This window comes from Lithobates pipiens, unplaced genomic scaffold (assembly GCF_037356315.1).
Source record: "Lithobates pipiens isolate NorthernLeopardFrog02 unplaced genomic scaffold, aLitPip1_a1.2 Scaffold_13, whole genome shotgun sequence".
Lineage (NCBI taxonomy): Eukaryota > Metazoa > Chordata > Amphibia > Anura > Ranidae > Lithobates > Lithobates pipiens.
Genome location: NW_027507718.1, coordinates 236,209,965 through 236,228,967, shown reverse-complemented (window position 1 = coordinate 236,228,967; position 19,003 = coordinate 236,209,965). Strand labels below are relative to the sequence as shown.

The 19,003-nt window shown below is 43.4% G+C and overlaps 1 protein-coding gene across 14 annotated transcripts in view; it reads left to right on the top strand.

The window, feature by feature from the left end:
* The window catches only part of PTPN13 (protein tyrosine phosphatase non-receptor type 13), a 413,328-nt gene that overhangs the window by 175,012 nt on the left and 219,313 nt on the right, over positions 1-19,003 (top strand). For 13 of the 14 annotated variants that reach the window (XM_077476379.1, XM_077476376.1, XM_077476380.1 and 10 more), the window contains exon 7: positions 14,100-14,639. The exons of the other annotated variant lie outside the window; for it this stretch is intronic. In XM_077476379.1, coding sequence (XP_077332505.1) covers positions 14,100-14,639 — 540 coding nt within the window. The remainder of the gene's footprint in view (positions 1-14,099; positions 14,640-19,003) is intronic. 14 annotated transcript variants of the gene reach the window in all.

Here is a 19,003-nt window from a genome sequence, read left to right as displayed (position 1 = left end):
AAATGTACGTCATTTTTTTCCTCACAAATGGCTTTCTTTTGGTGGTATTTGATCACTTCTGCAGTTTTTATTCTTTGCACTATAAACAAAAAAAAACAACTATTTTGAAACAAAACCCCAATGTTTTTTACTTTCTGCTATAAAACACAACCAATAAAAAAATAAAAAACAAATTTCTTCATCAATTTAGTATTCTGCTACATGTTTTTGGTAAAAAAAAAAAATCCCAATAAACTTATATTGATTGGTTTGCGCAAAAGTTATAGCGTCTACAAACTATGGGATATATGTATGGAATTTTTATTTTCTTTGACACGAAATAACACTATTTGTGGACCAGTGCCATCAATACAGCAGTGACATCAATACAGCGATCAGTGCTAAAAAATTTTTTACTGTCACTGTACTAATGACACTGGCAGGGAAGTGGTTAACAGGGGCAATCAAAAGAGTTAAATGTGTTCCCTGGGAGTGCTTGCTAACTGTAGAAGGGGGGAGAGCTTTGACTGGGCGAAGACAGAGATCAGTGTTCCTGCATAGCAGAATCACAATATCTCCATCTTCCCCTCTGATAGAACAACGATTTGCCTTGTTTACATAGGCAGACTGCCGTTCTGCCTCTTTCGGCAAGAATCGCTGGGTGCTGGCGAACATCCAATCCTCCAGACCCACTGACCCTGTCCAATCACAGAGGCATGCGCACCCCAGACCTGGAAATTTAAATCGTGTGCAGGTAGGTGATTTCGCACTGAAGGGCTGCCCTGCTGCAGTAAATGTGTGTGGGGCAGTTCAGAAGCAGTTAAGGTGGCCATATGACACCAAAATGTAATTATTTTATTTTATAGAAGTTAGAAGTTACATTTTTTTGGTGTTATATCTTTCACTTGGATGTTATAAGTTGCACTAGAAAATACAGCGGGATATAACAAAAACAATTATTTTAAAGGGGGTGATTCTTTTCTATACCCATTGTATATGGCTAGCTTAAAGGGGCATTCCAGCTGCATTTTTTTTTTATTAAGTCAGCAGCCACAAACACTGTAGCTGCTGACTTTTAATAAGGACACTTACCTGTCCAGCGATGTCGCCCCCCCCCCCCCAGGCCCATCCACCCATCCATCCATCGGATTGGCTGTCGGCGCCACCATCTTAATGAAGGGAAACAGGCAGTGAAGCTGCGCATGCGCGAGTGGCTTGGCGCTTTGTAAATGGCCCCGTTGTTTTCAGGCACACATACATGTCCCAGAAGGCAACAGGGCCACTTGCCGAAGAGGAGGAAGCGCCGCAGAATAGGAAGAGGCAGATTAGGAAGACTGCCTAGCAATAGGGGTTTCTGGCAAGTTAAAAACAAAATTATTTCCATTTCTTTTTTTTTAAGAATATTAATGCTATTTTTTTTTAATGTTGGCGTTCCACTTTAAGTAGCAGTCTTCCCACTCACCACCAGTGTACTAGGGCTCTTCTATCCCTGACCAGCAATGTAGGGCCTTATGCATACTGGGCGTCTAGGCCCAGTGCATGAGACTGATGTTTAGCTGTTGCTGGAGGGCCCCACAGCTGGCAGTCTGTCTCATTTTGAAAGTCTGACACCAGCAGTATGTAAGTTTAGGCCAGTATGTGCACAGGGATGAATGCCCAGAATGCAAACCGTGTTCATTCTGGGCATTCATTCCTGGGCACATTCTTTCATAAATGCAGGACAGAAGGAAGATGTCTGTGACCACCCTAAACAGTAGATTTTGTGAGGTAATGCAGTGACAGGATTTTTTCTGCACTCACCATTCAGGTACATAGAAAACAATTGTTTTCTCTCTGTCCTGTTCACACTGCAACATCCTGGGGATATGAGGAAGTGATTTGCAGTACAATTCAAACCTTTAACATTTTACTGCAGTGCACAAATAAGCACTGTGTGTCATGTATAAAGTGTCATTTTGTGCACTTCAAATAAAACTAAAAAAAGTAAACATTGTGATGCCCTTAAATGCACACCACACTGCCCCCTCACTGTGGTTCACTGCAGCAGAAAAATGACATCTGCAGTGCAATTAATCTGAGCATTTGGCTTGTGAATAGTGTGAACAAGGGCTCATTCATACAGTGTTTTGAAAAAGTATTCATGCAACTTGAAATTTTCCACATTTTGTCAAAGTTCAGACCTAAAATTACTTTATTACCTAAAATTGCTGTTCAGATTCTCTCCATCAAATTTGACAAAAGCTATTTTGCAAAAAAAGAATGGTCAAAAATTTCACTCCAGATGTGCGAAGCTGGTAGAGACGTACCCAAAAAGACTTGCTGCTGTAATTACAGGGGAAGGTGGTTCTACAAAGTATTGATGCAGGGGGTTGCTGAATACAAATGCGCACCACACTTTTCACATATTTATTTGTAAAACATTTTTGTAAACCATTTATTATTTCCTTCCACTTCACAATTAGTGACTTGAAAAAAAGCATTCATTACCCCTTGAAATTTTCCACATTTTGTCATGTTACAACCAAAAACGTAAATGTATTTTATTGGGATTTTATATGATAGACCAACACAAAGTGGCACATGATTGAGAGGAAACCGATAAATGGTTTTATATTTTCTTATATGTGAAAAGTGTGACGTGCTTTGTATTTAGCCCCCCTGAATCAATACTTTGTAAAACTACCTTTGGCTACAATTACAGCTACAAGTCTTTTTGTGGATATCTCTACTAGAGGTCGACCGATATGGGTTTTTCTCTGGCCGATGCCGATATTTAGAAATCATGGCGGCCGATAGCCGATATATGATGCCGATTTTTTTTTTTTTTGGGCCGATATGTTAGGCCGATTTTATTTTATTTATTTTTTTCCTTTTTTTATATATTATTGTTATTATTTTTTTTAATCACCCTTGATCTAACACACCTTTCCCACTGGGCGTTTTTCAGGCGCTTTTGGGCTAAAAATAGCGCCTGTAAAGTGCCTGCAAAATAGCTCCCCTGCAGTCTGTGTGAAAGACAGAGTGCTTTCACACTGAGGCGATGCGCTGGCAGGATCTTAAAAAAAAGTCCTGCAAGCAGCACGTTTGGAGTGGTGTATACCGCTCCTCCACCACTCCTGCCCATTGATATGAATGGGCACCACTGCCGAAGCGCATGCAATGCGATTCGGCAGCAGTGCTTCATGGGCGCATTTAACCTCTTCCTTGGCCGCTAGCTGGGTTATATGTGCCCCACTAGCAGCCAAATAGCACCGCTAAAATGATGGTAAAGAGCCGCTAAAACTTGCGTTTTACCATCAACGCCTGCCCGCTCCAGTGTGAAAGCAGCCTTCATAAGTGATACAGAAAATTTCTTACACTTAAACATTTATTAAACAAAACAAACCTCCAATCAGTTTACTTGTATGTATGATTTAGATAAAAAATAAAATAAAAATAAACCTATGTATTAAATAAAAACAGGTAGTCAAAACTTTTGGACAAAAAAAATAAAAAAACGGGCTAACTTTACTGTTTTTATTTTATTTTTATTTTTTAAATAGTGTATTTTTTCCCCAAAAAAATGCATTTGAAAGACCTCTGTGCAAATGCCGTGTGACATAAAATATTGCAACAACCGCTATTTTATTCCCTAGGATCTCTGCTAAAAATATATATATAATTTTTGGGGGGTCTAAGTGATTTTCTGGCAGAAAATACAGGATTTTTACTTGTAAGCAACAAGTGTCAGAAAAGATTTAGTCTTTAAATGGTTAAACTGAGAACTTCTACACACAGAGATGACTTTATTCATTCAAGTGTAAACATTGTATCATTTTGTTCTTTTCTTGGCAGCCTGCCCAGAGAGGAGGAAGACGTTTCTATGGCAACTTACACTGGCTTCTATACAGAAGTCATTTCAAAGTCCCGCTGCAGTTCTATATCGGCTTTTTACCAGCACAATCGGCCGATGCCGATTAATTAAAAAAACGGCAAATATCGGCCGATATATCGGCCGGCCGATATATTGGTCGACCTCTAATCTCTACCAGTTTTGCACATCTAGAGAGTGACATTTTTGCCCATTCATGTTTTGTAAAATAGCTCAATCTTCAAGTCTTGCCACCTGATTCTCAATTGGATTTAGGTCTGGACTATGACTGGACCATTCTAACACATAAATATGCTTTTCTCTAAACCAGTGTTTCTCAAATCCAGTCCTCAGGCCCCCCCAACAGGTCATGTTTTCAGGATTTCCCTCAGATGAAACGGCTGTGGTAATTGCTAAGGCAGTGAAACTGATCAAATCACCTGTGAAAAATAATGGAAAACCTGAAAACATGACCTGTTGGGGGGGCCTGAGGACTGGATTTGAGAAACACTGCTCTAAACCATTCCATTGTAGCTCTGGCTGTATGTTTAGGGTCATTGTTGGAGGGTGAACTTCCATCCCTGTTTTAAGTCTTTTTTTTTTTTTTTTTTTTTTTTTACCTGTCCAGCGTGTTTGTTGGCCTTCACAATGTTTGCTCACTAAGGTTCTCTAACAAACCTCTGAGGGCTTCACGGAACAGCTGTTTTTATACTGAGATTAAATTACATACAGGTGGACTCCATTTACTAATTAGGTGCTTACTGAATTCAATTGGTTCCACTATATTTTAGTTAGGGGTATCAGGGTAAAGGGGGCTGAATACAAATTCACGCCACACTTTTCAGATAACTATTTGTAACAAATTTTGAAAGTCATTTATCGTTTTCCTTCCAATTCACAATTATGCGCCACTTTTGTGTTGGTCTATCACATAAAATCCCAATGTGACAAAATGTGGAAAATTTCAAGAGGTATGAATACTTTTTCAAGGCACTGTACACGTGGCAGTGCTTGCCACTATGAAAAGCAATCCATGCTTTAATTTTTTCCTGGGGACATACTACCCTGAACTGTTAGGTTCCCTGTGTAGATACAGCAGCTGTCAGCCTTCTAGAGTTTGCCAATCTGCTGGCTGTGGGTCTGGGTGGGACAACTGTGCTCGCCACCGCAGCTAAATGCCAGAGCCCCATGTACATGGAGCCTAAGACTTGGACTATATTAACCTCTTCAGCCCCCGGAAGGATTTACTCCCTTTCTGATCGGGCCATTGCGATAAGGCACTGTGTCTCTTTAACTGACAATTGCGCAGTCGTGCGACGCTGAACCCAAACAAAATTGACGTCCTTTTTTCCCACAATTAGAGCTTTCTTTTGATAGTATTTGATCAACTCTACGGTTTTTATTTTTTGCGCTATGAACAAAAAAAGACAGACTAATTTGAAAAAAAAGCAATATCTTTTACTTTTTTGCTATAATAAATATCCCCAAAAAATATATAAAAAAAACATTTCTTCATCAGTTTAGGCCAATTTGTATTCTTCTACGTATTTAAAAAAAAAAATCGCAATAAGCTTATATAGATTGGTTTGTGCATAGGTTATAGCATCTACAAAATAGGTGATAGATTTATGGCATATATATCTCTATCTATCTATCTCTATATATATATCTATATATCTATATCTATATATATATATCTATATATATATATATATATATATATATATATATATATATATATATATATATATATATATATATATATACATTTTTTTTTTTTTTTTTTTTTTTTTACTAGTAATGGCGGCGTTCTGCGATTTTTATTGGGACTGCAACATTGCAGCGGACAGATCGAACACTTTTCACACTATTTTGGGACCATTGACATTTATATATGATCAGAGCTATAAAGCCATTGATTACTGTCTAAATGTTATTGGCAGGAAAGGGGTTAACACTAGGGGGCAATCAAGGGGTTAAATGTGTGTCCTAGGGAGTGATTCTAACGGGGGGGGACTGCCTGGGGGAGGATACTGATTGTTGTTTCTAAGCAGTAGGAACAATAGATCGCACTCCTCACCCCTGACAGAACGGAGATCTGCCTGTTTACATTGACAGATCTATGTTCTCTCCTTGTCTAGAGAACTCGCGGGTCAGTTGACGGGCACGGGCTCCTACGCGTGCCCTATACTCCTTAAAGCTCTCGCCGTACAGCTACGGCGATTTCGTGCAGGAGTGTCAAGTGGTTAAAGCGGTATTAAATCCAGAATCAAACTGCACTATAGTGCAGCTTTCTTGCAGTGGCTGCATTCAGTGTTTTTAGGGTTTTTTCCCTTGGTTTTCACCTGGTGATCTGCCCAGTAACATACCTCCTGTATTAGAGTGCCCCCACTCTGGATGAAGGAGCACTTTGGATGAAGGAGCATAGCTAATACTTTATAAGCAGTTACAGCAAACAGTTTTTTGATGCAATATGTTTCCTTTTGGGTTTAATACTGCTTTAAAATGAGCAAGAGACTTTTGTACTGTAGTGGAAACACACAATGAAAAAGCATACCTACTCAAATACAACAGTCATTCATGCAAACACTCTTTCTATCAGCAAAGTATTGGAATGTCTTCAAAGCAAAGACATTATTTTTTTTACCAAGTTTTGCAAATCTGGTTTTCTCAGATCCCCTAAATTAATGGTAGACTTTTTTTCTGTTTTATACATACCCGTATTAAAGTAATAACTCCAAAGTTAGGCCCCTTTCACACATATGGACCATATGTCCGTATTTCATCCATCCATTTGCGGATGAAATAGGGACATACATGCATTCCTATGGGATAGCGGGTCCGCAGACACCCAATATCGTCTGTCTCCGCTATTGTCCGATTCTGCAGACAGAGGAAAATCCTATTTCTCTTATATTCACCGGCCGACTCTCTTAGCCATTGGGTTGTTATGCCCTATTACTAGGAGATACTAGGCATTAGTTGTAACACAACACTCAGAACTCTTAGTTCGCCCAGGGGGCGGTCCCTTGGGCAACATCCCTCCAGTCTGCCCAACAGACCTCAGTTTTTATTTTGCCTAGTGAAGGAGAAGGACCTAGGAACCATGCAGGCCCATCGGCCCGTGCTTTTTTTGTGCAGAAGCTTAGCTTTTTGCGCAAGATGAATGATCCTGTGATCTATCAACAGCCGGCTGGGTGACAGGCTGGATACCCTTATCCTTGTAGTCTCCCCAGTCCGACCATCGAGCGTGTGCAGACCAGAGCTCCGCGCTGGGTCGGCCACGACAAAACCTCAGCTCCAGAGGTGGTTGGTGAGCTTTTATGATCCGGGGCCCACATATGACCGGGGTACTGATGTCTGCATCACAGTGGGCCGAGGCCAGCAGCCACCCTGTACTGATCAGTGAGTGGGTCTGTAATGGAATGTCTCCCAGCTCTTCAGGACTGGTAAGTACAGCTCTCCCTGCCTCGGTGGGGCTAAGCAGCTGGGCATTCCCCGGGAGGTCGATTCGGGGGTCCCTCACCTCCGTCTCTTCTCTCCCTGTCCCTATCTTCCCTCCTCCCTGGGCGGATGCTGCATGTGGCTGCTTAGCGGTGTGTTTGTGTGTGTGTGTGTGTTTGTGTGTGTGTATATTTAGGGGCTCTCATCTGGGATGGGGTGCTGGCTGTCTAGCGGTGTCCTGGGTCCTGTGTTTATGTCCCTGGAAGGTACCTGTGAGGGTCTGCTGTTGTCTGGTACGCCGCTGTGTTCTCTGCCATTGTTTTTCTTCCTTTCTGTACCTCATGGAGCTGCTGGCAGCCATTTTAGGTGTGGGCGAGGGCAGCATGCCTTCCTGGGCTTCAGCGGACATTTTCCTAGTGATCTCCCTTTCAGGACACTGGCGGCCATTTTCTGGAAGCCTGAACACGTTTTTCAGTGTTCTCTAGCGGCAGCATGGCTCATGTGCTCTCACAGCCATTTTCCCTGTGTTTTCTGTCTTTGTATTGGACGCTGGGTGGCCATTTTATTGAAGCCTGAGCACATTTCAGAGCGCTTTGGTGCTAATCACAGCGGCTGCCACCGACACAGCTTTTGTTTACTCTGCACCTGGGAGCACACAGGGACTACAGGCAATACTTGTGGGACAGCGCAGAACTCCTCAGGGTGGTGAATCCGGCTGGAAAGAGCCCCTCAGTCAGCGACAGCAAGGAGGGTGAGAGTGCCACTGTCCTAAGTCCCCTTTGGGTGGCAGACAGGGTAGGGTCAGCATGGCTTCAGAAACTGGTGTTTCTTCCCCCGAAATCCAGGCAATTGCAACCGGGTCACCTGCGGACTGCGCAGTGCTCATGGACACCCTAACAGCGGTCCTCAATTTGTTCGTTGCCAAGATGGAGGCGGTGCGTGGAAAGAAAGGTGCACTAATGCGGCCCGGCAACCCCCCCCCCATCGTCTGGGGAGACCTCTTGATGCAGACTCAGGTCCTGCTGAGGCTGGTGACCCCTGCTCTGTCTTGTCAGGCAACGCTGACCAGGACCGTTTGGACAGTGAGGATGAGTCCCCGTCCAGGTCCGAGCGCGACAAAGCGCTTGTTGGAGCACTTATCACAGCTGTGCATGATACCCTGAAGATTCAGGAGCCAGCGGATCCCTCTGCAGATGTACTGGTCCCTTTTGAGTCCCGCAAGCCAGCTCGTTCACCTAAGGTGTTCCCGTATCTGACTTATTTTGACAAGTTAATTTACAAGGAATGGGGTTGCCCACAACGGATCTTTTCAGTCCCCAAATACATGGCAGCTGCGTTAGCCATCTGAGGAGAGCCTTTTCAAAAAATGGTCGGCTCCTCTGGTTGTGGACCCCCCAGTATCCAGGTTAAATAAAGTAACCATGATCTCCGTTGAGGGGACTCCTGCATTCAAGGATCCCACGGTTGTGGGGGTCAGCCGTGTGACCAGTACTGGCATCCGCACTTGTGTTGCAGACACTGACTGAATGGGCAAAACTTTTGCACCGCGAATTGGGAGAGCAACAGGCTTCTCCTGTCTGCGTGGAACTAGCAGACCAACTAGTGCAAGGCCTTAAGTACGCCTGTGACGTGGCTCTGGATACTCTCCCTCTGTTATCCAGGGCTTCAGTATCAGCTGTGGTGCTGAGGCGCCTGATTTGGCTAAAATGCTGGTCTGCTGACCAGGCATCCAGAAAAGCCCTGACGGGTCTTCCCTTCCTTGGCGACCGGCTCTTTGGAGCCTCTTTGGATGACATTATTAAAAATGCCACCGGTGGTAAGAGTACCTTACTCCCACAGGCCAGGAAGGCTAAGGAGCCGTGCCGTAGGCAAGGGCCCTCTTTTTCTGCTCACAAACAGCTTTTTCGTCCGCCCGGAGCTTCGACAAAACGTCCCCAGCCCGACAGGGCGACCACATATGGTCAAAAACGTCCCTGGAACCGCAAGCCTACCAAGCCTGCGAACAAAAGTGCTACCGGGAGTTGGCAGCCCAGTGGTCCCCTCGACTATCCGACCAATGGGTCTGTGATCTGATTTCCTCCGGCTACAGGATAGAGTTCATCTCTTGGCCACCAAAAAGATTCTTCCCCTCCAGCATACCCATACCCCTGGCTCGCCGGGAGGCCCTCTTGGGGGCAATAAGGGACCTGCTGAATCGGAACGCTTCCAGGGATTCTACTCAAATCTGTGGTTCCCAAGAAGGAAGGGGTACGTCCAATCTTGGACCTAGAAGCCCTCAATTACTTTGTAAAAGAATGGAATCAGTTCGCTCAGTAGTTGCTGCACTCCATCAAGGGGACTTCCTGGCGTCCTTGGACATCCAGGATGCGTACCTGCACAAACCCATATGCCTTCGGCATCAAAAATTTCTGCGGTTTGCAGTCGGGGAAGCCCACTACCAGTTTGTGGCTCTTCCTTTTGGTCTGGCATCAGCCCCCCGATTCTTTACCAAGGTATTGGCTCCGTTTTTGGCATTGCTACGGCAATGTGGGATCGTGATCGTGGGATACCTAGACGATCTCCTCCTGAGGGCATCTTCCGCCTCAGAATTAGAGAAGGATGTGGCGATCACCATGCAGACCCTGCAAGAATTTGGGTGGCTGTTGAACCTAAAAAAAAGTCCTTGATCATACCGACTCAGCGTCTGGAGTACCTAGGCTTGCTGCTGGACTCCATGAAAGCGGGAGTGTTTCTCCCTTTAGACAAACTGCACTCTCAGATCCGCTGTAAAACTGCTTATGAATCGCAAGTGGTTGTCGCTCCGCTTTTGCATACGAGTACTGGGTCTCATGGTAGCCTCCTTCGAGGCAGTACTTTATGCCCAGTTCCACACCAGAGTCCTGCAGAAGGAGATTTTGACAAAATGGGACAAATCTCAGTTGTCTCTGGATCGGCAGATCCAAGTGAACCAGTCAGTCAGAGACTCACTGATCTGGTGGTTGAGGTTCCCGGTGATTGTCAGGAAAATCGTTTCCACCTCTGAAGTGGACAGTGATCACAACGGATGGCAGTCTATCTGGGGTGGAGTGATGGGGGTTCAGTTGGCTCAGGGCCTCTGGTCGACGGAAGAATCCAAGTTGCTGATCAATCTGCTCGAATTGAGAGCGATCAGGTTGTGCCTATCCACATGGTTGCTGAGACTGCAAGGGCGTCCGATCAGGATCCAGTCAGACAACGCCACTGCGGTGGCATACATCAATCATCAAGGGGGAACAAGAAGCTCAGCCCCTGCACGGGAGGTCGCTCACATACTGCGGTGGACAGAGCGACACATACCGGCCCTTTCGGCCATTTACATCCCGGGAGTGGAGAACTGGCAGGCAGACTATCTGAGTCGACAGATGCTGGACCCAGTAGAATGGGCATTGCATCCGGAGATATTCAGGTTACTGTGCCTGAAGTGGGGCACACCAGACGTGCATCTTCTGGCCTCCAGTCTCAATCGGAAGGTGCCAAGATTCGTGTTCAGGACAAGAGATCTGTGGGCAGACACGTGAGACGCGCTGGTGGCTCCGTGGGATCAGTACCAGCTGATCTACGCCTTTCTTCCACTGAAACTGTTACCACGCCTGCTTTGCAGAGGGGAAGCCGAGGGGATCCCAGTAATACTGGTTGCCCCAGATTGGCCTCAGCGTCCTTGGTATGCAGACCTCGTGCGTCTAGTGCCAGACTCTCCCTGGTGACTGCCGTTGCCAGAGGACCTTCTGTCTCAAGGTCCGATTCTCCATCCTGCTTTACCATCGCTGGCTTTAACGGCATGGCTATTGAGAGCCAGGTGTTGAGGAACCGGGGTCTGTCGGGCTCGGGGATCCCAACTATGTTAAAGGCACGAAAATATTCTTCCCGGAAGATATACCATCATACCTGGAAGGCCTACATCTCCATGTGGGAGGCGAAAGGATGGCATCCGCGCTCCTTTTCTATATCCAGGATCCTGCTGTTTCTTCAGCAAGGAGTAGACCAGAAATTGGCGTTAAGCACCATTAAGGGGCAAATTTCAGCCTTGGCTGTCTTTTATTTTTTTCAGCGACTCCTGGCGACTTGTTCAGGGGGTACGACATGTAGTCCCTCCAGTGCGTCCACCGTTACCCCCATGGGATTTGAACCTGGTGTTGTCGGCACTTAAAAAAAACGCCGTTTGAAAATATCAGGGAGATTCCCTTGTTGACTCTTTCCCAAAAAGTAGTCTTTCTGGTGGCCATCACATCGGCCAGGAGGGTTTTGGAACTGGCGGCCTTGTCCTGCAAGTCTCCCTATCTGGTTATCCACAAGGATAAGGTGTTGTTGCGTCCGCAACCGTCTTTCCTACTGAAAGTGGTCTTGGGTTTTCATATCAATGAGGACATTGTATTACCATCTCTGTGTCCTAAGCCGAAGCACCCTAGGGAGGTGGCTCTTCACGCTCTGGACGTGGTTCGGACTCTGAAGGTGTATCTGTCTGCCACGGCTCCCTTTCAGAAGTCAGACTCGCTGTTTATTTAGGTGGCTGGTCCAAAGAAAGGCATGGCGGTTTCGTCGGTCACCATTTCCAGGTGGATCAGATAGATTGTAGTACAAGCCTATGCCTTGAAGAGGCAGGTGCCCCCCTTTCCGGTCACGGTCCACTCCACAAAGGCAATCTGAACGTCTTGGGCCTTCCGACACCAAGCGCCTGTCACTCAGGTGTGTAAAGCGGCGACCTGGTCATCTGTCCACACGTTTACAAAGTTCTACAAGGTAGGCGTCAGTGCATCGGCTGATGCCTGTTTTGGCCGCAAAGTTTTGCAGGCGGTCGTATAGTTGCAATTGAATATGCAATATATATATCTTTTTTTCCTGTTCTTTCTATAAAAACACAGTACCGTTAAGTTAATGCGCTGTTGCATTACATTTCGCAGTTTTTGGTGCGGCTGTGGGTAGTCACTCCTGTTGAGGGTACCCTGGATTTTGTGGTGGTTTTTCCATGCACTGTTGTTTTTTTGTGGGTAACATTTCACTAGTTCCCGCTTGCCATGGTGTTTTTATGCTGTTTTTCCCACCCCTCGTTTGGCACTGCTTGGGGACGTCCCAATGGCTAAGAGAGGAGCTGTGTCGGTCGGTGCATATAAGAGAAAATTGGATTTTTTTGTACTCACCGTAAAATCCTTTTTTCTGTAATTCAGCGACTGACAGCACCCACCCCTCCCTTTTTTTCTCTTTGTTATATGGCTTGTTGACGTACTGAGGTCTGTTGGGCAGACTGGAGGGTTGTTGCCCAAGGGACCGCCCCCAGCGGAACTAAGAGTTCTGAGTGTTGTGTTACAACTAATGCCTAGTATCTCCTAGTAATAGGGCATAACAACCCAATGGCTAAGAGAGGAGCTGTGTCGGTCGGTGAATTATAGAGAAAAGGACTTTACGGTGAGTACAAAAAATCCTATTTTTTCTATCTGTCTGCAGAGCGGATCGGATGAACATGGACAGACGGTCTGTGTTCATCCGATCCCCCATAGAGTAGAGTGGAGAGCTGACAGGGCGGTCCCTGCACAGTGTTCCGGGACCGCCCTGTCATCCGCCGGCTCATCGGGGATAAATGGAGTGATCCCCACTGAGCAAGCGGATCATCACAGGGCGGATCATTACGGATCTGTCCCGTGCGAAAGGGGCCTATGATGTAAGCAACTCTGCATAGTGAAGTAGCATGAAAAAAAAGAAGTATCTATATACAGTGTTTTTTTTTTTTTTTCTCTTCTTCTTTCAGCTTAAATTACATTTGCACTCCTACCTTAAATCTATACATATAGTAAAAATACTTGGTTACTACAACCAGCTTGTGCTGTGTGTTCTGTTCAGAGTTCAATTGTGTTCTGTAATTTCTACATATATAAAACAGATGTTCAAGTACTGTGCTTAGCTTTCACAGATACAATGTCCTAGTGGTTAAATAGGAGGATTCACTCTGGACATTAAAACCATTTCAGAGATCACTTGGCTGCTTTTATACTATATTAAAATTAAATTAGTCGAAAACTTAGTTGTGGGTAGATTTTTAGAAGGATTAATCATTCACTAGCTTTGTACATCTCTTTAGGGGTCTGTGCTAGTAAGATCTCCTCACCTGAAATTTCAGCTGTCTCCTGCCATAGCCATTACAGTATAGGTTGATTTTGTCTTTGAAGTTACAAGAGATTGCAGCATGAGGGTAGATTATCTTCTTACTATAAGGATAAAACTTGCCTTCATCTCTGTTGTTTCAACCATCCAGCCATCAAGTTCCCAGATATGTCAGGTCAGCGGGTGAACCAATCCACTAGTATTTATGTATAACTAAAATGACATCATTGGACATCCTGATCCTAGTTAATATGCTATTTCAAATAGCTTTATCAACTGTTGCAAGTTGCATTTGTTTTACATGTTTTGTTCTATCAAAGGATTTTATAAATAGATTTTATACATTGCCTATGGTTGTTTCGAAATGATGCATGAATATCCGGATCTCTGCATGTGGAGTAAAGAACTATACTTTGTTTTCGGTAAAGGCACCCATTTGAAACAGTTTGGAATAGATATATCTGAAGCTACTTGCCAAGGAACACAAGTTAAGGAAGCATTGCTGAAAAGCTGTATGTTCAATGAAAATTTCAACTCCGTTTTGTATTCTGGAAAAAGTATTCACTTAAATGAATGGTTTCACTTTGAAAAATCAAATTTTTCAAGATAATTAATGGAGCATTTATGAAAGTTGAGCTAAATATCCATGTATAGCTATGCTTTTTTTTTTTTTTTCCCCTTCTAAAACTGGACCTTGTTACCCTTACATTTTCAGGACAGTGCTCAGTGCAAGATGACCTTGATGTCAGCTACAATAAAATCTCACAGCAGAACTTTCTTAACAGAGGCCTCAGTAAATCAATGGGGTTCCTTGCCTTTAAGGACCAACCAGAGGAGGAGGAGGAGGACTATTGCACATCCCCGGTTCCTAGCTCTGGATATGATAATCCTACAAGTGCTATTAATGATTTCAGGCTCACTCAGTTAGGGGGGAAACTTGGTGACCATTGTCAAAAGAAAAAAATTTGGGCATCATCTTTTGACTTAACATCTGCAGAGAAAGCCTGTTCTGCTGGGGACCCATACAGATTGCCTTGTTTTTCTGAAGCCCTAAATGGACGGACTATATCCATATCTAAAATAAAGGATCTCAGACAGTCAAGTGGAGCAGGGGATGCTTTAATGCAACAGAGGTTGGACCAAGCTAGACACGGACCAGATGTGCCAACGTCGGTCGCAATTTCAAGTGCCTTGGGCAGAATTAGAGAAAAACAGAAAAGACTTCAAGTATTGAGAGAAGCAATGAGCATAGAAGGTCAGTCTAATAGTCTAATTGAATGTTGTCTTGTCTCCTTCAACAAAGTTTATGAAATGATGTCAGTTGTTGAAACGTGATATAGAGTTTTCATCAAAAAGCTTTTTTCATCCACTATGAGAAGCACAAAGGCTCATACTGTATGCAACCAGTTTAGACTCCTGTGTATTTCTCTGCCAGTTAATCTTTTCACCCAGTCAATTACCAACTAATATCACATTTATTTTTGCAAATTTTTTTAGCTTTTGGATCGTGGAGCAAGGTGACGTTGAAGTCCTATTTCTTTAGCCTTAACTGAACTGTTGCCATTTTAAATTGCACTTATCCTCTCATCAGCACTCACAGGAGATTTTTTTATAAATGCTAATAAAAATGGGATATTCCAGTGACTTGTTACTTGCTCACTAAATTCATCCTGTAGATTACTGCCTTCATTTCAGATAGAACAAGTAACTATTTTAATAAAAAGCAATCTTTGCACAAACCCAGTTTTGACTTGCTTCATGAACAACATAACAGAAGGAAAGCACAAGTGAAGATTTTTATCTGAAGCAAACAATGAAGATTTTGTAAACATGCGTATCTCATGAAATGTGACTCTAAATATTTTGGATGAATGTGACGTAACACCATCTTGGCTTAATAATGGATTTGTTAACATAAACTAACCTCAGAACTTCTGAAGCCTTGCCTTCATTACTTGTATTGGATTGTCGTCATCAATGCTGGATTGTAATTAATCTCACATTCTGCATGTAACCTAATTACCCTCCTCTAAATCTTCCTGTGTTTGCCGCATTACTAACCCATTTTCATTAACACCTGTAATCCTCTAAAGGTGTTTCGTCACAGTATATTCTAGTATAGAGGCCAGTCACGCTAGGAATTTTTTTCATAGCAATCCAAGTATAGCTAATTGGGTACACTAAGAGGGAGTAATGTACCAGGCAGATATTTATACATTTCTTTTTATTAAATTTTTACCAGATAGGTACCAGACAGATAATTTGAAAGCACTTTAAAAATCTTTACAGTCATTCAGGAAGAGAATCTTTTAATTGAAGATTTTTCTTACATGACACTGGGGAGTATGTGGCTAGTCTTTGTGTTGTTTTGTGGATTATTATGTGCTAGTTACTGTACACTATATAGCCAAAGAGTTATGTACATCTGACCATCACACCTACACTATACAAACTATTAGATGCTGTTATTTCCAGCAAAGGATATTACTAATGCTACAGAATACACTGAGATTTTAAAGGATGAGCCTCCCCCGATCACACCGGTGCGGCTTTTTGAAGCCACACATCAGTGCAGATTGCACTGCCGAATTCATTGCAGCTTGCGACTTAATTTAATTGAAGTCTATGCAAGTCACAATTAAATTGGTAAAAAGTAGCGCAGGAACCTTTTTCAAAATCAATGTGACATAAGTCACCGCAATAGAACAGTTCCATTGCCGGCTCACCTTTTGGGAATGTTACATGTTCCACCAGTACTTGGGGTGCAACATGTAACGTGTGCCAGTAACTGCTGCAGCCTGTCCCCAGTGACAGCAATCGGGGAACTTCTCCAGGTGCCTGCTGTCACTATTTGAAAATCATGCAATCGCGCAGGGCTCAGTCCACATGGCCACGTCATTCTTTCACATTTTCCGGTGAATGCACGAACTACTAAGTACTGTCAGCCTTTGCGGCTGATGGCTTGTAGTTCTGAATGGACTGCGAGGGTGCTGATGAACGGCCTTGTAGTTCACTCACAAGCCCTGCAGTTTGTAAACAGCCAGCCCATATGCAGGTATGGGCTAAAAACTGCAGGGCTTGTTTGCAGTCGTCTGGCATTGCACCCCTGATCACGGGTGCAATGCTTTCCAGGCTTCTCAGGGAAAAACAATAAATGCACTTTTTTTTTTTCCCCTGCAAAAATATTATGCGCACAATTCTCCCATGAACACAGATGAGGCTGACAGGAGTATCCCTCCTGCTGAGACATTGTATTCTCAAAGGGGAAGGGGGGGGGACATCCCCACCCGGAGAAGACGGTGATTATTGCTAGTGTCTATAGCAGCTGCTATTGATAATTATATGGCATCTATGGCTTTTCCTTTGTCCTGCATTCTGAGTTATCAAATTAACTTTGTTGTGTAGGAGTAGTTTGCTGCTACACCCTGATGAACCAGCTTCTTGTAACCTGGCAATCAGTACTTATATGTTTATCTTGTACAATTGCTCACTTGTCGCTGTATCTTTTAAGTAAATAAATGTAAGCTCTATTTAAAAACAGTGATCATCTTCAAAGGGAATATTAGTCTTATTTTGTTTATGTGAAAATTACATGGTTATTGGACATGCGCCTTTATTACCTTCCCACTGCAATGATTTTATAACTGGTGTGCTATTTCCACAAGAGTGCAAAGGAATCCATATCAGAATTATTATTTTTATTATTATAATAGACACCATACACACAGTCTCGTAGGGAAGGCTAGTACACATTACAGTGGGATATGCTTGGTCCATTTTTCATTTAAGAGGGTTACAACCACTTTACATTAAAAAAGTGCTTTGGTGTTTGTTTTGAGAGATTCCTCTAACTTCTTGCTCCAGTCAACACACAGAAATTTAACGGAAATCTCCCCAATCAGGTGGCAACAAAAACATGCCAGAGGTTCTAACCCTCCCACAAGCTTTTGGTAACATACAATACATTGGCTAGTGTTTGAGCTTTGTTTAATAAGAAAATAAAAACTAGTGATGTGGAAACTTTTTTATTCAAAAAAAGAGATCTTTATAAAAAGGAGGCATAGTACATTGTCACATCAGCAAGTAAGTTCGTGATCAACCTTAGACATTAAACAGAAGCAATTTCAAATACAGTGATGGCACGTGACGATGAAAAAATATTCTCATTTTAGTAGGAGCGGCTCTTCTGTTGTCTTAACAATCTAAATATTAGCAATGTATAAAACGTGAAAACAAGAGTGAACCTTCCTTTTTTGTGTGCAGCATATAAAAGAATGAGAGGATAAACTAGTGCTAAGTTGTTTATTTGAAACTTTAACCCCATAAAGCAGAGCATGCCTGTGTAAGATTGTAGCTTGCTGTGCTCACTGGGTGAGTGCATTGCAATTAAAGCTTTGTCCCAGCCATCTTTCCCAGATTATAGTATTTTTGTGGACATTCCCAGTGGATATAAACAAATTGTTTGCATAGAAGAGTACCATTAATCTCAGAGTTCCATTGAGCCCTAGTAGGAGGTAAGTATATCCAGTTTGTGTTACTAATGTTTCCTGAAGTACCAAAGAATCTTGTCTAGTTGAGGTTAGGTCTCCTAATACACCCAGAAGGCATCATTTGGGGATTCGGGGGCACTGTGGAGCTCATAAGTTAATTGAGGTATTAGACAATATGCTTCCAGTAATCACAAATGACCATGCAATCTTATAGCATATTATAGAGAGTGGTTTAGGTGACTAAAGCTGAGGTTTTCTTCACTTTTTTTTTTTCTTCGTAAAACCCGCTGGGTTGAAAAAAAAAAAGTCGGTGCCAGTCACCCTCTCCCACCAACACTCCAATCAGCAATCTCCGCCATTAGCTGAGAGCGCTGATTGGGAGTTGGTCGGCTGCTGGTTTTCCAGCATTCTTGTCTGACAGAAGCTAAACAGCCAGCTTCTGTCAACATTCGGCCCGTGTGTACGGGGCTTTAGGCATTGAGGTTAACTCAAATATCACAGGAATCCACAGTCCTCTTAACTAGAGAAGACAAAAAGGTTAATAAGGATATTGGGGACAAGAGGCCGAACTCTTCACTGATGCAATATCTCAAAAGAGATCTGGGAGAGTACAGCAGAAAGAGACCAGAGGTTAAGCCTAGTAAACAAGGCCGAATGTTAGGCAGCATCAGCTGGTTCAATATAAACTGGACGTTTGGCTCTTGTTTACTGCAGCTGGTCCGTCAGAAGCCGGCAATTTGGTCGATGGGACATGACTAAAAAAGGTCTACCGATTGGCTCCCAATCAGCCTCTCAGCCAATGGCCTGGAGTGTTCTGTCAGAACACAATAGCTCAGCAGGGGAGATTGCTGTACTACAATCACATAGCACATCGGCTCCTCCGGAGCTGTCAGTTTTTTTTTGTTTTGTGTTCTTTGCTTTTTTGTTCAACCCTGCTGGGTTGAACGAAAAAAAAATAAGTAGTGTGTACTAAGCTTTATCCCTCAGAATCCAGAGGCTATATTGCACTTCCTTAGCAGAGAGCAAAAGAAAAACCATACATAGTTCAAAATACTCACACTTCCATTAAACATCGTTAGATGACAGTAAAGAAGAGAGAGAAGTTAGGAAATTAGTTATTTTGGCAAAG